General features: G+C 47.7%; 1 protein-coding gene across 2 annotated transcripts in view; it reads right to left on the bottom strand.

The window, feature by feature from the left end:
- Positions 1 to 24,529, bottom strand: part of LOC138580874 (dnaJ homolog subfamily A member 4-like) — a 325,024-nt gene that overhangs the window by 138,969 nt on the left and 161,526 nt on the right. Inside the window, exons 1-2 of one of the 2 annotated variants that reach the window (XM_069651763.1) lie at positions 15,342 to 15,533; positions 12,360 to 12,540 (exon numbers count right to left, since the gene is read on the bottom strand). In XM_069651763.1, the coding sequence (XP_069507864.1) occupies positions 12,360 to 12,540; positions 15,342 to 15,431 (271 nt within the window). In that variant the 5' untranslated portion in view covers positions 15,432 to 15,533. Of the gene's footprint in view, positions 1 to 12,359; positions 12,541 to 15,341; positions 15,534 to 24,529 lie in introns of those variants that run through there. The other variant, XM_069651762.1, reaches the window with a different exon arrangement.

Here is a 24,529-nt window from a genome sequence, read left to right as displayed (position 1 = left end):
GAAGGCGCCAAGGCGTTTGCCTTCCTTGTCCGGAGGGACAGAGCAGGAGGACGATGGGTTAGCTGACCTTTTCCTGGCCGCTGAGGAGACAACAGAGTCTGGCGTGGGTCGGATGTGGAGGCAGGCGGCAGTGCTCTCCGGGCCTGGTACTTTATCAAAAACTGGTCCATTTTAGCCAGGCAGTAGCAGGATGTGCCAAGGTGACTAGTCCATCTTCCGAGACGTCTTCCAACAGCGGGATGGACATTACAGATTTCCTGTGCTGCTCCCTTCACTGATGCAGCACTCTTTTCGCTGCTCCTCTGGGGCAAAGCCGAACATCTTGACCGCTCTGGATATGAGCGTGTGAAAGGCCCCCACCTCATCCGGGGGTCAGTCCATGAGCAGAATGTCATCTGGTTCCCCATCACCTGTGATGAAATCGTCAAACTCAATTGCGTGGGACGACTGCGTGTCAACCATGTCGTCCAACCGGTCAGGATCAGTGTCAGTCCCAGTGACCAACAGCCTTTGCTTCCTTCAGGGGGTCGGGGGGGCAGGGGATGTTATCCACCTCCTTGGAGGGCCAAAGGACATCTATGAGGTATTGGAACTGGGCTGGTGCAGGCAGCCGTTCTAAGGTTGCCACCAGTGTGGTCAATGTACATAAAATGTTCAGTGACATATTTCTTTGTGGATCAGTACTGGAGCCGGCTGCATTATAGGCAAACTGTGCTGTGCCTGGAATGAATGCTGAGGAGGTAAAAGTTGCAATTTGATCAGACTTGCCTCACCCAGCAGTGAATTTGATTGCCTTCTGGGTGGCGATGTAGCGCGTGGTGGCTACTGAGGCGGTGACATGGTCTCCTCTTCTGGCTCCTCCACAGCATCCGAATGGGAAGGACTGGGATCTGATACAGTAGTACCTCCCGGTAACACGGCCACCCCAATGTTAGGTTATGAAACCTGTGGACAAGCTGTTAAAGCAGACACTGTGCGGTTATCGGTGTCGGAGACATTCGTCACAATGGCAGTAGTAACCACCCAATGAGAAGGTGCACTTTCCGGTCGATGAGGGAGTAGGAGCTGTGGACGTAGATGCGGTCAACAAGGTTTTTGATGATGCAGTAGTCGTGGTTGTCGATGGTTTTGTAGACGTAGGTTTTGTAGACGTAGCAGTTGTAGTCGTGGACGATGGCAGCTTTGTCGACGTGATGCCGGTGGATGGCATAGACTGCTTTGGGTAGATTACCTGGAAGGAAGGCTTGGTTGCCGATGATGATGCACTTGCCACCGATCGACGATGGGCCAGCTTTTGACGCTTAAGGTGAAGAGTGGCAACCAGATTTGGACATGGACTTTGATGATGCTGCATCCTTGGGCCGACGGAAAAGGCTTTGGCCTTTCTTCCCTGTCAACTCCTCTTGGGCACTGACCTTTGGTGAAGACCGGTCCTTGTGCGAGGATCTTGGTTCATCCTTGTGTCGCCTTTTGCTGGTGGCCTGGAACTAGTGCAACCTGGACCTCTCAGCAGAGGTGGTTCACTGGGCTGTCCTGCCCTGCTGTAACAAGGCAGACCTCCGTACTGAAGCAGAGTCAGAGGCCCGCCGGCATCCCCAAGCCACGCGACAAGATGACGATCTCTCAGTGTGTTTGAAAACGACTGGCCGATTTCGCAGTCCTTGATAACATGGTGTGGATGAAGGCAGTAGAGACAGTTGTTGTGGTGATCCTCCATGTAGACATTCTTCACTCCACAGCGGGCACATGCTCTTCCTCATGGATTCAGCCGCCATGAGGTAGGCCCAGCTGCACAGACGAACGTTGTTGAAGATTACCGGCAGCAGGAATGGTCTATGGAGCTTGTTCCATCGCCGCCAACGACGGTCGTGAGTGGACGTCGAAAATATATATTATTGTAAGAAAGATGTGGAAATGTATGTTTTATACGTAGAAATGTTGGATGATTTATGAGGACTCCTTACACTAACGTGCGGTAAAGAAATATGAAGATGCCTACAGGGCAGGAGCCAAGGAGTTGTTCCTATTGGCTGTGGATACTATGACCCAAAACGACTAACGGACCACAAAAGTGACTGAAAGTTTTCAGTTTAAGTATAAACTGCTCTATGTTACCGAGGATTCCCAGCCTGGCAACGGGAAATATTCACAGCATGTGAATCTATGAAAGATCCAATCCTGGAGAATGTTTTCCAGACTTTTATCACTGTGCTGTGCGCGGACAGCAACATTTACCAGACTCAGTGGAACCTGCACACCTTTTTTCACCTATAAAACAGCCCCATGTCAACATTCCACTCACCTGCCCTTTTCAGGCCTTCTTTCGGCCACCAAATAACCCCATATGTGTTCTCCAGACTTTCCTCACTGCGCTGTCCGCCGACTACGGGCAGACTACGGCGGCTGTCCGAGGATCCAACATGGACACAGTTTCAAAAAAATCTGTGACGCAGCTCACGTTTTCGAACAACCTCAGCGTGCGTCTTTCATGTCCGCGGACACCGAACCGCCCTCCGATTGGTACAGAGGTGTCCGCGGACTATGAATCAGGAAATGACCCAGAAATCAATTTTTTTATTGATCATTTTTGGCCATTTTTAAAAAATACTATTGGATGGATTTGCGCAAAATTTACAAAAGCACGCTTTCGGGAGCAAACTGCCGCTCCTCAAGCAAGTTTGGTGAAAATCTGTCCAGCGATTTGGGCAGTAGGTGCGAGCACATTTTCTTTTCCACATTGGGTTTATTCGGATTTCAAAAATGTTGGGACCCCCTATAACTTTGACCCCCCACGATGAAACCACACCAAACTTCTCACAAAATCATTCCAAAAGGTGCCATATACTGATTTTTGCAAAGTTTGGTGAGGATTCGTCCGGGAGGGTGGGAGGGGCAACGTTATAAACCATCCAAAAAGTGTTCTTTTTAGGAGTTAAGCAACTTAACCATAACTGACGTTTTCCTCCCGATCATTAGTAAAGGTGAGGGCTAGAAGCCATTCGGCTTTCCTAATGCATTTACTAGATTTCAAGTATTTCAGGATACATTTTTTATCCATGAGATATGCCAAATTGAAGAATCGACATGCAATTATAGATACCTTACCAATGTCTCACAGCAAATACTTGATTAGGACTAGGGTTTAGTGGGATGTCAGTGATATGATATGATGTAGCATTTATAACGCACCTGCACCCAAGTGATCTCTCACAGTGTGGACACCACTACTGAGCAAAAGGAGCTAACCAGAGGAAATGTCCAAAACATGTGTCTAAGTCAGCAGGTGTCCCGTGGCATTCGTCAATAGCTTTTGGGGAAAATCGTGCAAAACTCTAGTTGGCATGTAGCGAAGGTACACAATGTTTAATCTGAAGCCACACAATTCACTCCTCCCTGCCCCCAATTTGGGAATAAAGGCCAGTGCATGACGAAAGTGATTACACACAAACATCAATACTAATGCACAGGTATTAGTACCCAACTCCTAGTATGAAAGGAGGCAAAGCCAACAGTTTTGGGTCTAATGATTGTGGATGTAGCGTGCCACTGTCACTTTATCACATGCCTTCCTTCATATGTTTCGATTGAGATGCAAGTCAGGAAGATGGCTCAGCAAGTTTAATCACTACCAAATCATGTGGTCACCTTGCAGGTCAGAAGTCCGGTCTGCAGCTAGGTAAACGCAGCCTTATATCCTTCTGAGGTGGATACATTCCGCACCAATACATTGGCTAGTTTTAAGCGCTTAGAAACGGAAGTGTAACATAAAAAGTGATCTCTTGTTCTCAGTGGATATTTAGATTGCAACGCAAAGTGCCCAGGGTCGTTATCCATATTTCCACATCCACGTATTAAATCACATTGGCAAGTGGAAGAGAGGAAGCAGAAACAACGCTGTGGCATTAACGCACTGGGCGTTCTCTCTATTTTGATCGTGACGCCTACTGTAGTTCATGCTAGTTTATAGAATGCTGCTACAAATGCAAACGTTTTAGGGGGGAGGGTTAAGAGGCAGTGACAATACATTGCTTCCTGCAATTCGGAGCGGTGCGCTGCAGAGGGCTGTGGCCCAGATAACACTGCACACTATTTAGTGCCTTTTGACAAAAGGTAGTAACGTGTTTTGAGTAAATGTTTTTGAGCATTTTAGATGAATATAAAGTGTCCACTGCAAAACAAAGCCAATGTATCCCGATTTATTTTTTTTAAGCATATTGTGAGCTCTTCTTAAAATAGAGACATGTCACAAAAGAGGTTCTGGCCGTGTTTTCGGTTTCCTTTTTTTGTGTGTTTTCGGTTTCCTTTTTTTAAGAACCAACATCCTTTCTAGTTGATCAGTTTATCAGCAAGTTAATTAATCAACAAAGGATCACCGGCTGTGCAAAGTTGAGAGAACTCTGCAGTCTTAAAATAACAGGGCTAAAGTAGAGGGGCAGAAGAAGGTGAAGGGAAAACATTAAAAATTACAAAATAGTAAAGGGTATCTTTTTATAAATCCAGCCCTCACTTTAGCCTCTGCAGTTTTCACTCTGCAGCTCAGGTCCAATAGGCTGATTGGATGGACAGAATGCAGGCAAGTTGAACAGTGCGGAGGTGGCACTTCCAGCCTCTCAGTGATCGAAGTGTACGAAAAGAAGTAGTGGAACTATGTTCCCTACAGGCCTGCCTCTGGTCCCCACAAACCCCATCACCACGCCCCCTCCCATGCACAATACAAACCCCAAAACACATGTGCCTGATCTTTAAGGAAACGTCCTGCGCAGTGTACTGAAAGTGCAAGTTTCAACTTCGCCCTACACTTTTATTTTAAAACAAAACCATTCCGGAACAGTTTCTTTTTTAAAATTAAAGTATAGGAACAGTAAAACTTAATTAAAAAGAAGGAGGAGCACCGCTCCCGCCCACTTCGACCACTGCAGCCTCTCATGAGCCCCAGTCCTTCCCTGACTGTCCTATCCTAGTACCCATCATAGTACCAGCGTTCTGTTTTGAGATCCTATTGCATTGGCAGTTCCCCATTGTGCTATGAAGCCCCTACTTTAATTCTCCTCAGTGGCATTCTGGGATACGTTGTTTTGACTGATTATTCCCTGTGCCAGTCTGGCCATCTCGGCAGAGAATGAACCCCAAAACAGGCAAGTCATCCAGGTGACTAAGGCTAGGTCCATGGGGTGCGGTAAGGTGATTAAACGTTTCAATGTTAGTCTATCCATAACCCGGGTGAAAGGCACTAAAGGCATTTTAGAATGGTCAGATCCACAAACAGGAGGGTCCAAAGGAGCAGCACGGGGCCGCTCCTGCCTCTTCACTGGTGGAACGTAGTCTTGCTGAATGCGAGCCCTTCATGCTAACAGATAGCTGAATCACTCGGCAAAGGCAGTTTGCCAGCCACCAAAGAATGAAAATGGGTGGCTCCCTTGTTCTGCCTTGCCATACACACTTTTATGGAGGAGACACTGAAAAACCAATGAAATCCAGTGCACTGTCTGCTATCATTTTAGGCATGCCAGAGTTCTTTTTCTCGAATAAATTAGGTTTGGCTAACCATCAGCCAAGACTATTAAAAGCCCAGTTTTGCAGAAAAGATGGTTTGTTAAATTATGGCGGACTCGGATACAGTAAGTGAAAAACTTTGTGGCAAAGCTAAAGGTCCATCCATGAATTGACTGCAGATTAGAGGGTCAGATCATATGCAGTCATTGAAATTGCTAGAAGCTATTTCAACTACAGCCATAAACACAATGCTAACTGGTATTAACCGAGTTTCTGAACAGGTCTCAGAAAACATTAAAAACATGACAAAGTTCCATGTGTAACGGACAAAAGGTTACAGTTTACTTCCCACGTAGAAGAACAAGTTACTTCTTACCTTGTAACGTTCTTTCGACGGGATGTTCCTCCGACGTATTCCTCATCTTAGATATCTCCTTCCAGCTCTGCTGGCCTCGGAAAATTTTTCTCTAGAGGGCGCTGCGCGTCGACGTCCTCCGAGTCGATGTCCCTCAACAGCCGCCGTATCGACGTCGACGTCATCCTGCCTATAAAGGCCGCGTGCAGCGTCGTTGCTCAGTTCCGTTTTGTAGCCCACAATAATTCTTTCTGGACAAGAATAATCACCCTGAAGGAGCGTAAGCTGCAACAGCAATTGAAGCAGAAATGCGGGGATGGATGGGAGGGTCGATGAGGAATATGTCGGAGGAACAGCCCGTAGAAAGAACGTTACAAGGTAAGAAGTAACTTGTTCTTCGAAGGGATTGTGTCCTCCGACGTATTCCTCATCTTAGATAGGCTTCCACAGCAGTATTCTATTATTGGAGGAGGGAGTACTGACTTCACGCTGTCTTCTATTGATGAATAGAATGCAGTACAGCCCTTCCAAACCTAGTCTCTTGACTGGAGGAGGAATCCAAGTTGTAAAATCGTGTAAAGATATGGACAGACGCCCATGTAGCGGCCGCGCAGATGTCTTTAACCGGCACACCTCTTTTGAGGGCCGATGAAGCTGCAATACCTCCGGTCGAATGAGCCCTAAGGTTTTGAGGGGGCTCTTTCCCTGTCAGTTTATAACATTCCAGAATGGCTAGAATGATCCATCTGGAAATGGTCTGCTTAGTTATTGGTAACCCCAGCTTGTGACCCGTGTAACCTACAAACAGCTTGTCTGCCTGTCTTCTCCTGGCTAGTCTACTGATGTAAAAACTTAAAGCCCTTCTAGGGTCTAGCCTGTGTAACCTCTCTTCCTCTTTCCCCGGATGAGGAGGAGGATAGAAAGATGGTAGGGTAATCTTCTGAGTGATATGGAATTCAGAAACCACCTTTGGGAGGAAATTAGGCTTCACTTGCAGGACAACTTTGTCTTTGTGAAAGATTGTGTGAGGGGGTTTACAAGAAAGAGCTTGAAATTCGCTCACCCTTCTAGCAGATGTAAGTGCTATTAATAAAAAACAGTTTTAAGGGTAAGGAATCTTAACGAACAAGAATGGAGTGGTTCGAAAGGTGTGCCCATCAGGAAAGTTAGGACTAAGTTTAAATCCCATAGGGGAACTTGGAATGTTCTTGGGGGATAAATATTGGTTAACCCCTTTAGAAACTGTATTACCAAGGGTAACTTGAAATAGGATGGTTCTTCCGCAGTGCGCTTAAAGATGGATAGCGCTGCGAGATAGCCCTTAATGGTGCCAACTTGAAGGCCTGAATTCGCCAAGTATAGTAGGAAGGACAAAACCATTGGTGTACCACATGAAAAAGGGTCGGTATTCTGTTCTCTACACCAGCTGCAAAATCTGTTCCAACGGCAGCGGTATAAAGACTTTGTTGCTGGCCTCCTTGCCGAAAGCAACACCTCCATAACATCATCAGGGAGGTCCCAATCCCTGTACCTCAGCCTTTCAGAAGCCAAGCGTGAAGGTTGAGGGTTTTGATGCCTGGATGGAGAACCTGACCTTCCTTCTCTGAGAGTAGATTCTCTCTGAGTGGAAGTCGAATTGGAGGGCAGATGGACAAGTCTAGAAGGTCCGGGTACCACGTTCTCCTGGCCCAATCCAGGGCAATTAGGATCATGGTCCTCCGGAATCTTCTCAACCTCCTGATCATTTGAGGAATGACAGGGACCGGTGGGAACGCGTACAGAAGCGGAAACTCCCAGTCCACTATGAACGCGTCTCCCAGAGCTCCTCTCGGGGGAAATTCCCTTGAGCAGAACAGATCGCATTTCCTGTTGAGGCTGGTGGCGAACAGATCCACCTGAGGGGTTCCCCAAAGGGCGAAGATCTCTTGAAGGACTTCCAGAGCTAGCTCCCACTCGTGGGAGACTGTGCTCTGCCTGCTCAGAGCGTCCGCTGTCAAGTTCTTCTCTCCGGCTAGGTGAACAGCCGATAGAGAGATTCCTTCTTGGATTGCCCAAAACCAGAGCTGCATCGCCTCTCTGCACAGGGGTAGTGATCCTACGCCTCCTCTTTTGTTGAGGTAATGCATGGCCACCGTGTTGTCTGTCATTATCAGGACGTTTTTCCCTTGTACAGCTGGCAGGAACGCCTTCAGCGCAAGTCTGATGTCTCTCAGCTCTAACAGGTTGATATGTAGTCTGGACTCCGATGGAGACCAACGACCGCTGATGGTCAAGTCGTTGGCGTGGGCTCCCCACCCCGTGAGTGAGGCATCCGTGACTACTGTTATCTAGGGCCAGGGTTGCCAAAAATGTTCTCCTTTCAGAATGTTCTCCTGACAGGCCCACCACTGAAGGTCTCGAGCCACCCTGTCGGGAACCTGAAGAAGATCTGTCATTCTCCCTAAGAATTATGACCACTGAGTCCTCAGTGCCCACTGGAGGGATCTCATTCTCAGGCGAGCCTCTGGCACTAGGAAAATGCAGGAAAATGCAGGATGCCATGAGGCCTAACAACCTCAAAAAGTCGAAGGCTGGGAGACGTTGGGCATCTTGGAACTTGGTAACCATCTGTAGAATATCTTGAGCCCTCACCTCTGGTGGCGAGGCTTTTCCCAGGGAAGTGTCCAGGATCACTCCTATGAACTGGAGTCTCTGCGATGGTATCATTTGTGACCTCTTTAAATTGAGGGAGAAGCCCAGTTTGTGAAGGGAGTGGCACAAGTGATTTAGCTGGATCTGAGCTTGTTCCGAAGAAACAGCCCTGATCAACCAATCGTCCAGGTAGGGGTAGACGTGAATCCCTTCCCTCCTTAGACTTGCCGCCACTACCGACCATAACTTGGTGAAGACCCTCGGGGCGGAGGTCAGCCCAAATAGCAGCACTCGAAATTGATAGTGAGAGTTGCCAATTGCGAACCTCAGGTATTTCCTGTGTTTGAGATGGATAGGCACATGGAAATAAGCGTCCTGAAGGTCCAGAGATACCAACCAGTCCTGGAACTGAAGGGCCTGGAGGATCTGAGAAAGAGTGACCATCTTGAATTTGTCTTTCCTGAGGAATTTGTTCAATTCTCGCAAGTCCAAGATGGGTCTAAGTCCTCCGTCTTTCTTTGGAATGAGAAAGTAAGGGGAGTACCAGCCCTTGTTCCTCTCCGCTACAGGTACCGGTTCTATGGCACCTTTCTCTAGCAGGTCCAAAATTTCCTGCAAGAGGAGCGGATCTGGAGCTTTCTGAGAGCTGATCCCCGGTGGATGACTCTGAGGTATGCGTAGGAAAGGCAGGCAGTAACCTTGGGCAACTGTTTCCAATGCCCAAGCATCTGACGTGATAGCCTGCCATACCGCCAGATGTTGAGTCAACCTGCCTCCTACAGGTGTCCTGTGAGGGAAGTCCTCAGAGTGGTTTTGGGGCGGCTGATGCAGATGCCGATGGTAAAGAGGCACCTGCTGTTGCTGCGGCTTTTGAATATCTACCCCGTCCACCTCGGGTAGTTCGTCTTTGTCCCCTTTGAGCCGGTCATCCTCTACCTCTTCCGAATGCGGAGTAGAAGTGAAAGGACTTGCCCCTCGCAGAGGTTCCTGTGGGACGAAAACGTGTCTGACGGATTGCAGCGCCTAGGGATTTTGCTGCTGCTTTTGAAGTTTGCAGTTTCTCTAAACTGTCATTCGCCTTTTTCCCGAACAAAGAAGAGCCATCGAATGGCATGTTCAAGAGCCTGGCTTGCACATCTGGGGCAAAACCAGACTTTCTCAACCAAGCGAATCTCCTGGTTGTTGTACTTGCCGCCATTGCTCTGCTGATACTGTCAGCCGAATCAATGCCCGTCTGGAGGGATTCGCACATAGCGTCTTTACCGTCCTGAATGATATTCAGGAACGCCTCCCTTTCTTCTCCCTCCGGGATGCAGTCAGCCGCTGTAGAAGCACACTCCCAAAGTGTATGCTGAATCTAGCAAGGGTGCAAGTAGCATTAACAGATTTTAACGCCATGCTACATGCCGAAAAAAACTTTCTTTGCCATAGCATCATATTTTTTTATCGCCCCTGTCCTGTGGGACGGTAGAATAAGCAGTCTTGACATCGCTAGAAGATGCTGCCTGTACCACCAGACTTTCTGGGGATGGGTGTTTTGACAAAAACTCTGGGTCTGTAGAGGATACCCTGTATTTTGTAGACAGTTTTTTTATTTACTGCCGGGACGACATCTGGGGTTTCCCAGTTCGTCATAATCTTCCTCTGAAGAGCTTTATGAAAAGGCACCACAGGATCCTCCTGTGGGTCTTTGTCAAGAATATCCGTTAGGTCATCTTGTTGGAAAGATTGTGAAGGTGCAGACCACCCCATAAACTCTGTGATCCTGGCCATTAAGGCTCTATAGGGGGTTTCAGCATGCTCCCCCGGGTCTGGCCTAGCAAACTCCACCTCAGGGGAAGTGTCTAACCCACTTGCCTCATGTAAGGAATCATGAAGATCCTTTAACCTGCGTTCTTCAGAGGAAAATTCCTCTCTAATTGGGGTTGCAGGTCCCTGCAACTCAAATGTGTCTTCCTGTTCAGACAATTCACCCTCTTCCATAATTGAGGACATAGTTCTCAATTGTTCTGAACTCATAAAGGGTGTAAACCCCATTTCCAAGGCAGAGGGTGCCGAACCTGTCATAATCGGCCTCGAAAACGTTGATGTCGTCGACGCCGACGTCGAAGGCTTCGAGCGTGGCGTCGAAAACAAAGGCAGAGGCCTCGATGACCTCGACAGAATTGGGATTCTGCTCGACAATCTCGAAGCCATCGTCATCGAGGACCTGGGGATAGTCACTGGGTGTGTCGTAACCGTGACTTTTCTTGGCGTCGACGCCGGTGTCGAAGCTGGCGTCGAGTCGACAGACCCGTGTGTCGAAGGTCCCTTCGACAACGGCGTCGAAGACACCGACCTCGGCGTCGACTGAACCTTCGAGGAAGGTTTGGAGGTCATAGTCCTACTCGAGGGTTCGAGACGCGCTCGAGAGGTTTCCTTCGCCGGGTACTGCGACTCGCAGTGTTTTTGACCTTCGGGTCTTTCGACCAGAGCATCGCTCTCGGCAGTCTTCGAGGGGGTCGAGGCTGCTTTCTCGAAGACGCTCATCATATTTTTGCGGAATTCCTCCCATTCAGCCCGGGAACTATGTTTCGTGGGGCAAGGGATTCTCTTTGGCGAAACAGAGGAAGAGCAAGACGGAGAAGGGGATCTTCGACGTCTCCTCTTCGAGTGCTTCGATCTCGAGGAGTGATGGGACCCACTCCGAGACCTGGAGCGCGAATGGTGACGAGGAGACGAATGTCTCGACTTCGTCGACGAAGAAGAAGCTTTCTCCAGCTTCCCCCTACGCTCCTTCAGGGCCTTAGCTGTCATGGACATACAGTCCTCGCACTCCGAACAATGGTGTTCAGCTCCCAAACACCACAGACAAACTCTGTGAGGGTCAGTCAGCGACATCTTTTTCCCACAATCTCGGCATTTTTTGAAGCCGGATCGAGGAGTTGTCGGTTCCGACGAAGAAGCCATCGAGTACGGATCGAATAACTCGAGGTAAATAGGTTTAACCTGACAAAACTGAGCAACGGTATACCGAGGCACTGAGTAAGCGCGGAAAAACGGAACTGAACAACGGACGCTGCGCGCGGCCTTTATAGGCAGGATGACGTCGACGTCGATACGGCGGCTGTCGAGGGACATCGACTCGGAGGATGTCGACGCGCAGCGCCCTCTAGAGAAAAATTTTCCGAGGCCAGCAGAGCTGGAAGGAGATATCTAAGATGAGGAATACGTCGGAGGACACAATCCCTTCGAAGTTAAATTTGCACATGTCAAATATTAGCTTCCAGTTCCCCATAGTTTGTTCCTGCTCTACAGCTGATGTCAAACACCAACGAGTGCTTTAGTTCCCATATACACATATTCTGATCCCACATATGTAAATTATAAAAATCAAAAGGATACAAGAACTCCCTGGCTGAGTAATAAAGAAAATCAAACTATTAAATATTGGCAAACCTAAATTCAAACCAATACCTAATCCATACCACTGTTTTGGGCAGTTCGTGCAATTAGCAGGTTAGACCATAAAACCGCAGTCACTGGCTATTCAGTTGTTACCTGGGAGGAGGGGGTCTGGGTAGGAGCGAACAGTTGTACATGTAGCACTCATCTCAGATGAGGAGCTGCCACAAGAGTTACATGTTCGCCTGTCCCATTATCAGGCCTTAATCCTGCCAAGGTTGCAAACTGAGCATCACAAATGTGCCCAACACTTATTAGCAAGCACTCTGAAACTGGATTTTCCGGTATGCAGCACAAAATAAAAACACCAAATATGGATGTATTGTTTTTTATAGATATACATATTTTATCCACACAAAGGTACTTTTGAACTTGAACCAAATAGGTCCTCACTGATTAGCCACTTGTACCTATTGGTTAGTCTGAAACGACATACCTCGTTTTTCTCTATGCATCCGACTTCCACCACCAAAGAACATATCGAAGATATCCATCGGTGCGGAGAAGCCGCCTCCACCAATGCCTCCTTCTTTAATAGCCTGCTCCCCGCCCTGGTCATAGAGGTCTCGCTTCTTCGGGTCAGACAGGACTTCGTAGGCCTGCGATATAAGCTTAAACTTTGGAGACAGATGAACAGTAGTGTGAGTGGTTGAGAAGTTGTATGCCATCCACAAATCACTAAATTTGTATCCTGAATCAGAACCGAAAATGTAGTGGCTTCCTTGGCTCCTCCTTTCATAAGGCCTTGTTAAGTTACACCGCTGAGCAAATCAGCACATTACAATGGTGTAACAAATATATAGGGGTGTACGACTTCAGAAAACCACTGATTTTAGTCAACAGAAGACTAAAAAACAAGAAAACCCTTCCTGTTCAAACACCATACCTATCCTTAACAAAGTAATTCTCAAAATTAGAAACACCATCTCCGGCATATTTAAATTTAAAGGCTAACCAAATAATGTGCATGTGTGCCCGCCCACACCCGTCAGCCCTTCCCAACCACCAGGCAACCCTTTATGGAGTTGCCTTTGATTTATAATTATGCAGCTGATTAATTAACATCACCCACTCATTCTACAATATATTATTCGGCAATGAGTGTTTTCACTGCAGAATACAACTCGCCTTATGAGGAAGTTAAAGTTTAGAACAGCAAAGACCATATTAGTGTGGGGTACATTTACAAGTCCAAAGCAGAAAACCCTTCAACCAAAAACTGCATTTAAACAAGGCCACAACGACGTCTGTGCTTTTGTCTGCTTGGCACATGTGCAGTGAGCTTCAAACACGGCTACCCAAAGAATGGCTGCATTTGCCTTATTTTATTTAAATCATAAGAAAAGTGACCTGCATTCAGAACGGCTACATTTGCTGTTCAGCCATATGAAGAATAAAAGCTGCACCCAGCAGTCAAGATGGCATTGCAATTTGTTCATTTTCTCCATTTAAACACTCCAAAGTTATGCATTCCATTGAAACACAGCCCTCCTCGTGCATTTCATCTGATTGCCTAGAAGTGTGGCAATAGATCTCCAGAACGGCATTATGTTACTGCGCCACATTCATTGTCAGTGGAAGAAGTCCCTGGCTGGAGTGTGCCATGTTCTAAAAACTGTTACATTAGTCCCTCCTAAACTAGGTAAACGATCTACCTTCAGCCCCTACATAGGATGGGGACTTGTACCCATAATAGTATGGAAAGAAAAAGGTGGTAGGCTGTTTCCGTGGTGAAGTTCAATGTAAACAACGCCTGTTACAGTTGGTCCTCCAACCCTAAGAAATGGCTAAAAAGAACTAGGGCAGGAAGCATGAGAGGTGTTGTCTGGGGACCTCAGTGAAACCTCATGCCACACAAAGGCCTTGTGGGACTACATGCTGCAGAGATCAGGAATCATGGCTGCAGGCTTGGAGGCAGATTTGTTTATTAGGATATAAAATAGATTATTCGACCTGGACACAGCAAGACCTTCCCTAGCCAGACCCCAAATATATTTAATCTGCATGGAGCCTTTAATTCTGTTGAGGGGAAAGTCTAATATCTCACCTCACAAGAAAATTGCATCTGACTCCACTGGCCACTTCACTGAGGAACCAACAACTGTTGGAGGCAAGAATTCTTGCACGCTTGTCAAGGGCGAGGTTCCTACATAATCTTACATAAACGCACACCTAAACAGCTACCCTTGCCCTTCACAGTGGTACTAAGAAGTGGTAGCGGAAGGTCTTTTTAAACAAATGCAACAGAATCACTCCTTCCCAACCTTCCAACACCCCCCAAAATAAGCATTAGTAGGGTTTTTATCTGGAAACAACGACCCACAGCAATGTTTATATATGTACACCATAACATAGCTGCTCCTCGAACATAAGGTTTTCACAGGTTCTGAGCCTGGTGCTGTCACGTCGTAACGTGACTCCTGGAGCAGACTCTTGTGACCTTCCTACATCGTTATATGGCTGGCCCTCAGTTTGGGCCAAATGTTATGAAAAGAAATGTTGGGCTAGGGAAGGGGGCGGGAACCAAGCGGTCACGGGTCAGACAGTTTGGCAGTTGGCCACTTGTCAAGATTGAATAAAGACGTGTAACTGACCCCCTGGTGTCTGCATACTTTATGGCCCTGTCGGGGCTTGTATAATTCCCGTTTGTGAATGAGAGCCTCCCGCAAGTCCACTAGAAGGCTCTCACAGGTGCTGCACCTAAATCTTGAAAAGTAGTGGAACTGAAAAGAGTGTACACCAGAACAGTTATCCAACCTGTAGAATCCCCAAGAATATAAGTTAATTAGCTGGGGGGGGGGGGTACATTTTGCCAAAGCAACATTTGATGTAGATTCGCATGCAAAATGCTCGTACAGGGAACTGTGTTCTTTGATTACATAGCTTCAGTTTTAGACTATAGACTTGGTTATTCAAGATGAAAAGAAAAACGGGATTCAATGCTTTCAAATTGTAAACTATTTGCCTATGTAGACAAATGAATCACTACACCTCTAATATCCATCCCTAGAAGCCGCATTTTTTATACAGCTGGCCCGGCTTCTTCCCATCTGAACCTTGGAATCAGTGAGGGCAAGATGCGTTCAGTAGGTTCCCTCCAGCCTTTGGTAAGCACACGTGCATTTAGAGTGCTAACAAAAAGGTGTGTATTCAAAACAAGTTTAGCATATCATGAGTGATATATTTTAGCGAGGCTGCTAGCAAGACGACTGCATGCTGACCCCGTTGTGCATAATGTGCGCAAGTCATATGTTAGAAATACTATTCTCCTTGGTTTTTCATCACCAATTAGATTACATACTTTATTTTCAAATCCACCTTACTGCGTACGAAAAATGAGGGTGACCTAATATTGCTCGGTTTTCTTTTCCTACTCACTACCGTCTTCGGCCTACAATGAAAATCAAACGTGAAAAACCGTTTTCCTGGAGTCTGCTCTTGGAGAAGTTCGGCCCGTTGCTCGTAGAGATTGCTTCATTTTAGACGGCGCAGCTTTTTTGGCCTCCATTCTCTCCAGCAGTTGGTGGGGGAGGAGGATGCGTTTGAAAAATATATTTCGTTTCTGGTGTTGAATTCACTGCGCGTCTCAGTGGCGCCATGGCAACCACGCATCGCATCAAGCAGGAGCCCAGTGAAGGGGGGACCAAACGTCTGTATTGTTCCAAGTTTGTCCGTCCTCTATTTTTAGTATTTCACTACAGCTATAACAATTGGACAACATGTCGAGCTATGTCCCTCTCAAAAGCCTTTTAATCAACTATTGAAATTAGCTTTTCTTCTCCCTTTGTGGTGGTTTGCTAGAGATATTTCCGAGGTGGTGTGTTTAGTGTTACGATACGTTTTTCATGCTGTTCATTTTTAAAAGATTCGTTTGTTTTCACACAAATACAAGGAGACAGTCAACCGTATCTTACTTCCTACCTTCCTTGTTTACCTCTTGGAAATCTGGCAGGTGGGGTTTAGAGCAGTGGGCACAGACAGTGTATCCATATAGTTTGCAATCAATTAGTATTTAAAAGAGGGGTGTCCTAATAGAGACATTTATTTTGCACATTCTGTGCATTCCTTCAAGGTTCGCAGTGAATGTCTCAATTATCAACTCATCAACCAAGAAAGCATAATCGCTTCAGCTTTTATAGAAACACATGTTAAGGGGGGGTTTTATTTGCCCACCTTTGACATTTTCTTTATTCCATATTTTATCATATTTTTTCAGATGGGAGGGACATACTTTTCTCATTTTTGTTTATATGTGTAGTGATAAACATTAAAAAAAAAATGTTGGCGGAAACAGAAAAAAATGTCGTTCCTATATAAAATCCTAAAACCAATACGAACAGGAAACACTCCTGAACTATGCAAAATACACACTAAATGATTAGACAGATAGGCATTCACTTACAAGCTTTTTCAATCGGTGCACAAAGCATCACATGTAAACATTAGTAATCTTTAGTGTATCACCTGGTCCATGTATCTATCTATGGGTCCATACTTTGAGTTGTATCAGCTACTTCTACTTGTTTGTATGGCTCTGTACTCCTTATATTCCTTAATATAGGAGGAATTGTGTGTCAGTGTCAAAATTTGGATTCATGCTAAGTGTGAAGACCACCGGACCGACCACTTTTTGGTCGACGTCACTAATTATCAGTACATGAAGGGGAAAGGGTTGAGTAGCTGGGTTTCTGTCCTTCCCCAGGACGTTTCGGCAATTTATGATTGACTACGCCTTCTTCTGGACCATTGGACTGTTGGACCCCTAGAATGGGAATACCAAAACAGTGTAATTACTATAGAATATGATTGCTGATGTAACAGAAAAAATATACATAAAGGTTCTAAAAGAATTGTATGGGAGAACCAATATTAGGAGTGACCTGGGAAGCCTGAAAACCATTTTCAACTTATTGTACGCAGGTGATCAAATCTCATAGCGTCACTTGAGTGGGGATGGACAACATGTGATAAAGTGGTCTGCAAGGTGAAATACAAAGCAAAAATGTACCTCCTTGTGGAAGAAGAGATAGAGACCAGTATGGTGAAGTTAGGTAAAAGGGGGTGAAAAAACCTTGAATCTTCCGGCTGGGAGAATCCTGGATTGGAGCCCCTGCTTCTAGACAGGTTAGTTGCATACTGGTCTCTGGAAGACAAAATTGTATGGGGCCATATATAGGTGGTAGCAAAGGATTAGGTTGGCTATAGGGGATTCGCACAATGCCTTCTTAAATAGTCACAAATGATACTATGATTGAAATAAATTGCAATGTTCAATGCAAGTCTTCTTAAAGTCTTGATTTAATCATGGTGTGCTCAGCCGACAAGTGTTTCGACCAAGAGGTCATTCTCAAGGCACTTGTCTGGGCGACTTGATGTGTGAACCGTATTGGTCTCAATAGAATTGGTAGGTTGTCAGCTGCTAAGCTACGTAATATTGTTCTTAAAGGCATGGTCTAGTAAAAAAATGTATTTAAAAAATAGATAGGCAACATAAAAAAAAAAATACGAGCATTCTTTTTTTTAAAACTTCCTATGTAAAATTTTGAGCTATTCAAGCTCAAAATTCGCAAAAGCAAGCACATGGGCGCATCCATTTTGTGAAATGGATGCCCTCCTGTGCTGGCTTTTGCTTTTGCGGCACTAATGAAGGAAAAGCCAGCCAGCTGTAGTAAACAAAAGCTACCGCTGGGTGGCTTTCCCTTCATTAGTGCTGTACGCGGAGGACGGGGACCGGAGACCAGAGCAGGAAAGCTGCAGCTGAATCTCGGTAAGTGCTATTTATTTTTTTAAAAAAATAAGCACTAGCTGCGTTTTTTTTTCTAAGTTTTCCGGGCTGGAGGAGCCCTAAAAAATAAAGAACTCACCGGGCATTTCTTTTTTTCGTTGATGAAAGTTTGAAAATGCACCGGGAGAGTACGTTGAAACACCTCCCACCGCTCCAAACGACGTTGAAGCGCCTGGACCAAAAGGGAGTCGCAATAAAAGCAGGAGCCCACCGGTGGTCCAGACCCAAACCCTAAGCACAGAGGATGGGGATCCGCCCTAGCGAAGCGTCGCTGACAAGAAGAACAATTTGGAAAGTATAGCTGAAACGGCATAGACGGACTACCACGCGACCGCCAAACCAGAGCAAGAGAGTAGGAACTGGAAGGGAAAAAATCTTCTGAAGATACAAGTGCGTCCAGTCCCGAGCGAGCGGAGAAAAGGACTGATGGGCGATGCGCTTGGCAGAGCTAAGAAGGGCGGGGTTACGGTCGTGTGCGGTACCCCGCGTAAAAAGAGAGGAAGGACACATTTTTGAAAAATGTGATGCTTTTTAAAAAGTGCTCCGGTCCCGTCCCATAGGACGGAGGAATGTCACATAAGTATGGAGGAAAGGGCACGGGCGTAGGAGTAAAGGGAAATGTATCCACAATGGATGGTGTGAAAAGCAATGACACAGCCAGGCGTTCCCCCGGGGATTGTGAGAGCGCCAAATTAATGGGCGCTGTGTCTCGTCTGCAAAGCAAAGAATTGTTGGCATGCAGCGGGGGGTGAGCGGCGCTCGCTGCAACAAAAAACAACCGATGTATGGGTAAACTAAACAGAGAGGCTGTACGATGGCAAGGGGGGTGTGGGTGCCCCGTTTAGTGCTGTGCGGCTTACCTTTGCCGCAGCATCAGCAAGGTTCCCTGCTGGAATAGCAACCACAGTCTGATGAGGCCTTTTGTTATATAACATTTAGTTAGGAAACAAGAAACGTTGCCATGGCTGCGACTCGTACTCGCAGTGTGCACATGGACTGCTCAAGTTATGTAATGCTCACCGCCATCTTGCAGAGTGGAAAAACGATGTTTAAGGATCCAGAAAAAGAGGATTATTTGCCTATGGTAGGTGTGTGTATGTAAACCTCGGGCCTGGCCCATTGTGATAAAGTAACGTATTAAAGGCACCGATGTAGTGAGTGCGATACAATAATGTCAGACTGTAGCTCGCACGTGGTATCATTACCCAAATTATTTAAAACATACAGTGTGCAACAAATGCTGCTTGATCCAAAAGTACACACAAGAAAACCAACGAATGAACAGGCTGTGCCTGGTACAAGGGCAGAAAAAAAATAAACCTCAGTGGTGCAGTGGCCTGACCCAGTGCAGGCGTCACTGAACAGTTCTTACCATTATGGTACAGTTTAAATTCCAAACAAAAAAGCAAAAGTCCTATAGTGACAACATGGAAGAGGGGATCACCAAGGTACATATTCAGACTACCAGACCCTGTACTGTGGTAATGGGGTAGCACCAACAAGGCATTCTGGCTAAATGAGAGGTGCAGGTATGTTTTGTTGTATACCCATCCATGCTCATATCCAGTGTATACAAGTTGTTCTTAAGGCACCCGAGGGATATAGTAATAGGGTGTCTGTTGTCCCCTGGGGTACAGAAGAATTGACGGATGGAAAATTAATATTAGTAATGATGCACCTGTATAGCAGAAACCTGCAACATAATGGTTCAGGTGTATGTAGGTATCATCTCATTGAGGCATGTGGTGTAGCTCTGGAGTTTATGTATCCACCATGCTGCTCATCTTTATAAGAAAGAGCATTGGTGGCATTAATGCTCGTGCTTACTACATCCACTTCCCACCATCTGATGATTATTAGGGCATGCATAGAAACGCGTGGAAATGCAAGGGTCTAGCAAAGTGGATGCCTGGTAATCATGAATATCTTTTTAGTTTTGGCTATTAGGTGGTGCTTAATGGGCTACCTTTAAAGCCGAAACTATTGTCAAGAAAATAATAGCTTTAACATTAGAGCTTGAAATAGGGGCTTTAAAATGTAGGTTTGTAATGCTTTTCAATGATGTGACATATGAGGATACATTTATGTAGTTTGGCTATGTGTCCCACCCATTTAACGCCTATCGCTAAGTGAAATCTATATGATTTTCCTCCCATTTTCAATCCAACCACATCTCTTTCTGCACTCTTTGACTGAATGTCTACTGTGTGGTGAATTTGTCAGCCATTTTTACTTCCACAATGGTGGCCACATCTGTTAATGTTACTTAAAAGTTATTTGACTTGATTGATGCTTTAAAATATATTTATTGCAGCATTCAAGTCATGTTACACATTCAGTAGTAGGTAGTGTAATAGTGTTTTGGTTTCAAATGGCTCTGTAAATGTACATCTAGTGTTTTGTGGGGGATTGGGTGAGTGTTTTTGATGTAAGGAGCACCTGATTGGCTGTGCACTGAGTGATGCGAGTTGTCCTCCAGTCTGGGTTGGTTTACCCAGGAAAGCCATTTTTTCCAGCATGAACATTGGGTATGAAGGTTATTTTTTGTATTTGCGTTTGATACAGAGTTGACGTAGCACAAAGAGGAGCGATAACTTTACAGCAACAAATTCAGCTAAAGAGATTTTTCCTACAATGTCACAATTTGTTCTCATTGCCGACGCCGGCTTCATTAGTTTAGCCACTGGACTCCGTTTCCTGAGAAGCAGGCTTATGCAGACTCATTCTGTATCTCTAGAAAATGAAGTGCATCGTCCCTGTTCTTCATAAACATAGTTATGTTTCTCAGCGCTGAGTGCATGAAAATGATTTCTCTCTAGACATTTTGCCTCTCCCATGGCCTGCTGGGGCTGTCTCCAGTCCTCTGCTCCCCCTTCTTCCAGCTCCTGCCACACAGCACACCCAGGTGGTTGTGAGGATGTGCTGCCGAAGTCTCTCCAGTTTTCAGAGGGAGTAAATGCCTGCAAACTAATTTCAACAAAGCCTCTGTGCATATCATCCGAGGCATCTACACCACCCAGCCACGACCACCTCACCCCCATCAACAAAACGTCCCTGAACCCATGAAAAATATTAGCACTTTCTATGCCCCCCCCCCCCCCATGCTACCTCTGCGTTAAAAGGAACAAGTTACTTACCTGTAACTGTTGTTCTCCAGCATGGATTCACATGCTCATGAATATTTCCAGTCAGGCTGGGAATCCTCGGTAAAGAAAAAAAATAAATCAGTTGGTTTAGTTTCTGAACTGTCTTTCTACTAATAACCAATCACTGGTCTCTGGGTCATACTGCCCCCAGCCAATGACTGCCCTCTACCTAAGCCCCTCCTCTGGCAGCCATCTTCAGATTTGATAACACACAAAGTGGCAGTAGGAACAAGAGAAGAGCCATAGAGGGGTTGGAGGGAGGGTTCGCATGTGAATCAATGCCAGACCCATGCTGGAGAACAACAGTTGCAGGTAAGTAACTTGTTCCTTCTCCAGCATGGGGTCTGACATGGATTCACATGCTCATGAACACAAGAGTACAAAGCAGTACACACATGCACAACCACGGGTGGTGGCAAGGGTCAACATTAAGCATCTTACCTCCTCACCAGGCTCGCCTTCAAGCGAACACTTTGCGCAGCACTGCTTGGCCGACTTTGGACTCCGTGGAATTCCGGTCGACACAATAGAATTTCGTGAAAATGTGCGTCGACCTCCACTTAGCAGCCCTTCAGATGTCCAGCAGGGGCACACCAAACAGGAATGCCGTACTAGCAACGATTGCTCTGGTTGAATGAGCTCTCGGACGGCCAGGCAACAGTCGGTTTGCCAACTGGTGACAGTGCGTGATACAGCCGGAGAGCCATCTGGAAATGGAAGCCTCAGAGGGGGCCTTCCCTTGGTTCACAGGGCCAAAGTTCACAAACAGCTGTGATGTCTTCCGAAATCTCTGTGTGATCCACGTAGAACTTCAACGCTCTAGCCACATCCAGCGACTGCAAAGTCCTCTCAGCCGGCGATGGGAAGAAAACCGGTAACACCAAAGGCTCGTTGAGATGGAAGTCCGATGACACCTTGGGCATGAAGGTGGGGTGTGTCCTCAGCACTACCCTAGTCTCATGGAATGTCAGGTACGAGGCTTACAGGAGAGGGCCTGGATCTCTCCCACTCGTGCGGAGGTGATGTTCCACAATTGGAATTTCAGAGGCGCCGAATGCAAAGGCTCGAATGGCGGACCTATGAGCCTGGTCAGCACCACATTGAGCTCCCACGCTGGGGCCGGAGCCTTCACCGGCTGGAACGAACGGAACAGTCCTTTCATTAACTCCTTCACCAGGTGGTGAGACCACAGCGACGACCGCCTCGGAGTACTGGTATAGCGGGAGATAGCGGCCAGATGAATCTTGATGGAGGCATGCGCCAGCCCCGCCTTGACCAGCGACAGCAAGTACGGCAGCACTTGAGGGGCAGTAATCCATAGAGGGTTGATCTTCTGTGCATGGCACCAGACAGAGAACCTCTTCCATTTATGTCCATAGCACTTAAGAGTAGAGGAAGCCCTGGCCTTGGCAAGTACCTTCTTGCAGTCCGCCAGGATATCGTAGCCTCTGAACTCTAGTGCTGCAGGAGCCAGGCCTGCAGGTTCAGCGATCCTGGGTTGTGATGTAGGATCGCGCCTCCTTCCCATGCGAGAATATCCACGTCCGTCAGAAGCTTGACTGGAGGGGATGCTGACATGTCCAGAAGGTCCGCGTACCATATCTGCCTCGACCACGCTGGTACGACAAGGATCATCCTGCACCGGGACCGCCGAGTTGACTGATGAGTCGCAGAAGCAACTGCAACAGTGGGAACGCATAGAGGAACAGGCCATCCCAGGGGAAGGAGAATGCAACCCCATGCTCCCCGGCTGGGGAAACCTGCTGGTGAACCTCCAACACTTGGTGTTCGTCGCGAACAGATCACTCTGGGGATTGCCCCATCATCGGAATAGGAGATCTAGTTGATCTTGCCAAAGCTCCCACTTGTGGCAAGAGCACAGCTCCCTGCTGGGTGAGTCAGCGACAGTGTTCTTCACTCCTGCCAGGTGAAAGGGTACCAGGAACATCCCTTGGGTGACGGCCGAGTGCCACAGATCCTGCGCTTCCTTGGAGAGAGCCGGGGAGCTGGTGCCCCCTGCTTCCTACTTCCAAATGTAGAACATTGTGGTGGTGCGGTCGGTGAAGACCCGTACCACCTGTAAAGAAGAAGGACCTGATGGCCCAGAACACGGCCCGGAGCTCCAGGACGTTGATGTGCAGTGACCTCTCCTCTGGCAGCCAAAGGTCTCTTACGTGGAGATCTCTGGTGTGCACGCCCCATCTCTCCAGGGAGGTGTCAGCCGTCACAGTTTCCTGATGCGCTGGGGTCTGGAAGTTCATGCCCGCTGCGAGATGCGCGCGGGTGCCCCACCACCGATCGCTCGACGGAAAGACTTGAACGATCTTGTCATCGGAGCTTCCCGCCATTTGAATCCAATGGGCATCGAGGAACTCCTGCAGCGGCTGCATCCGCAACCTGCACAGCCGAACGAGGTAGATGCATGACGACATCATGCCGAGCAGGGACTTGATGGACCTCACCCTGGCAACTTTCATGGTCAACAGCCGTTGTACCTTGCTCAGGATGGATTTTATCCTCCCTCCGACGGTGAAGCCAGCCACGCCCGGAGGCACATAGGAGCAGAGTCTGGGACCTGGTACTTCTTCTCGTACCGGTCTCTCTTCGCAGGGGCTGTGGATGGGTTCTCCAGAAGGGACAGTCCTTCGTCCCAGATGTCGTCCAACAGCAGGACTGAGAGTATGGTCTCCCTCTTGGCCTCCCGTTGCTGATAAAGGCATCCCTCCTTCTGCTCATAGCTGAAAAAGCTCTGCAGGCCTTGGCGATCATGGCGTGAAACAAGCCCATTTCATCGGGAGGAGAAGCCCGGGGTGGGGGCGACGGGAAATCTGCTCCATCGTCACCGCCGTCGTCCGTCCCCGCTGTCTCATCCCTCAGCGGAGGGGATGGAGGTGAACGATGGAAGTGTGGGGGCGGATGGACTCTCCTCCGCTTGGCTGGAGGACTTCCCGACAATCCAGGTGCCGCTGAATCGTCCACCGGGGTCCAGGGCATCCTTGTCCTCATCTCTGTGCACAGGGTGTGCAGTGCTAACAAGATGTCCTCCAACCTGTCAGTCGGTGGTGGCATCGGTTGCGATGGCAGCAACGTGGTGTCCTCCGGTTCCTCGTTGACCTGCCGTTATTCGCCGGCTCCACCGTCGCTCTCCACGTCCGCCTCATCGGGGTCCTTCCCGTAGGCCCTGACCTAGACGAACTTCTTGTCAAGGACTGACAGCTCGCCCGCGGAGGCGATATGTGAATGCGCTAGGACTATCGCGTCCCCCCTTCTTCTCAGCCTGGGGCTTCACCGGGGTCTTTTCGATGGCCTGGAAAGATGATTCCCTTCGGGATGACAGGGAAACTCTAGACTTGGAGGTTGTCTCCACCGGGGCCGCAACTGCGGGATTCGCCAGAGACGCTGCCACTCCCTCAATCGAAGCTTTAGCCAGGTGAATCTGAGCCTTCATGACCTTCGGCGCGTCAGAGGCCTTCACCGTGGGGGGGGTCACCGCCTCGCTCCCCCTTGGAGTTCTCCGTCGGGGTCAACTGGGGCCTCTCCCCAAGCTTACCTGGGTTATCCGACTTCCTTTTCGTCGAGCCGGAGCGTTGGGTCGTGGTTGACGGCGTCAGCGATGCTGTGCCCAGCCTGACAGCCGAGGAGCCCATACCAACGGCGCTCCCTGTGCCCGCGGAC

Source organism: Ambystoma mexicanum, chromosome 3p (genome assembly GCF_040938575.1).
Source record: "Ambystoma mexicanum isolate Mex_15411 chromosome 3p, UKY_AmexF1_1, whole genome shotgun sequence".
NCBI classification, from domain to species: Eukaryota; Metazoa; Chordata; class Amphibia; order Caudata; family Ambystomatidae; genus Ambystoma; species Ambystoma mexicanum.
This window is presented reverse-complemented; position numbering and strand designations above follow the sequence as displayed.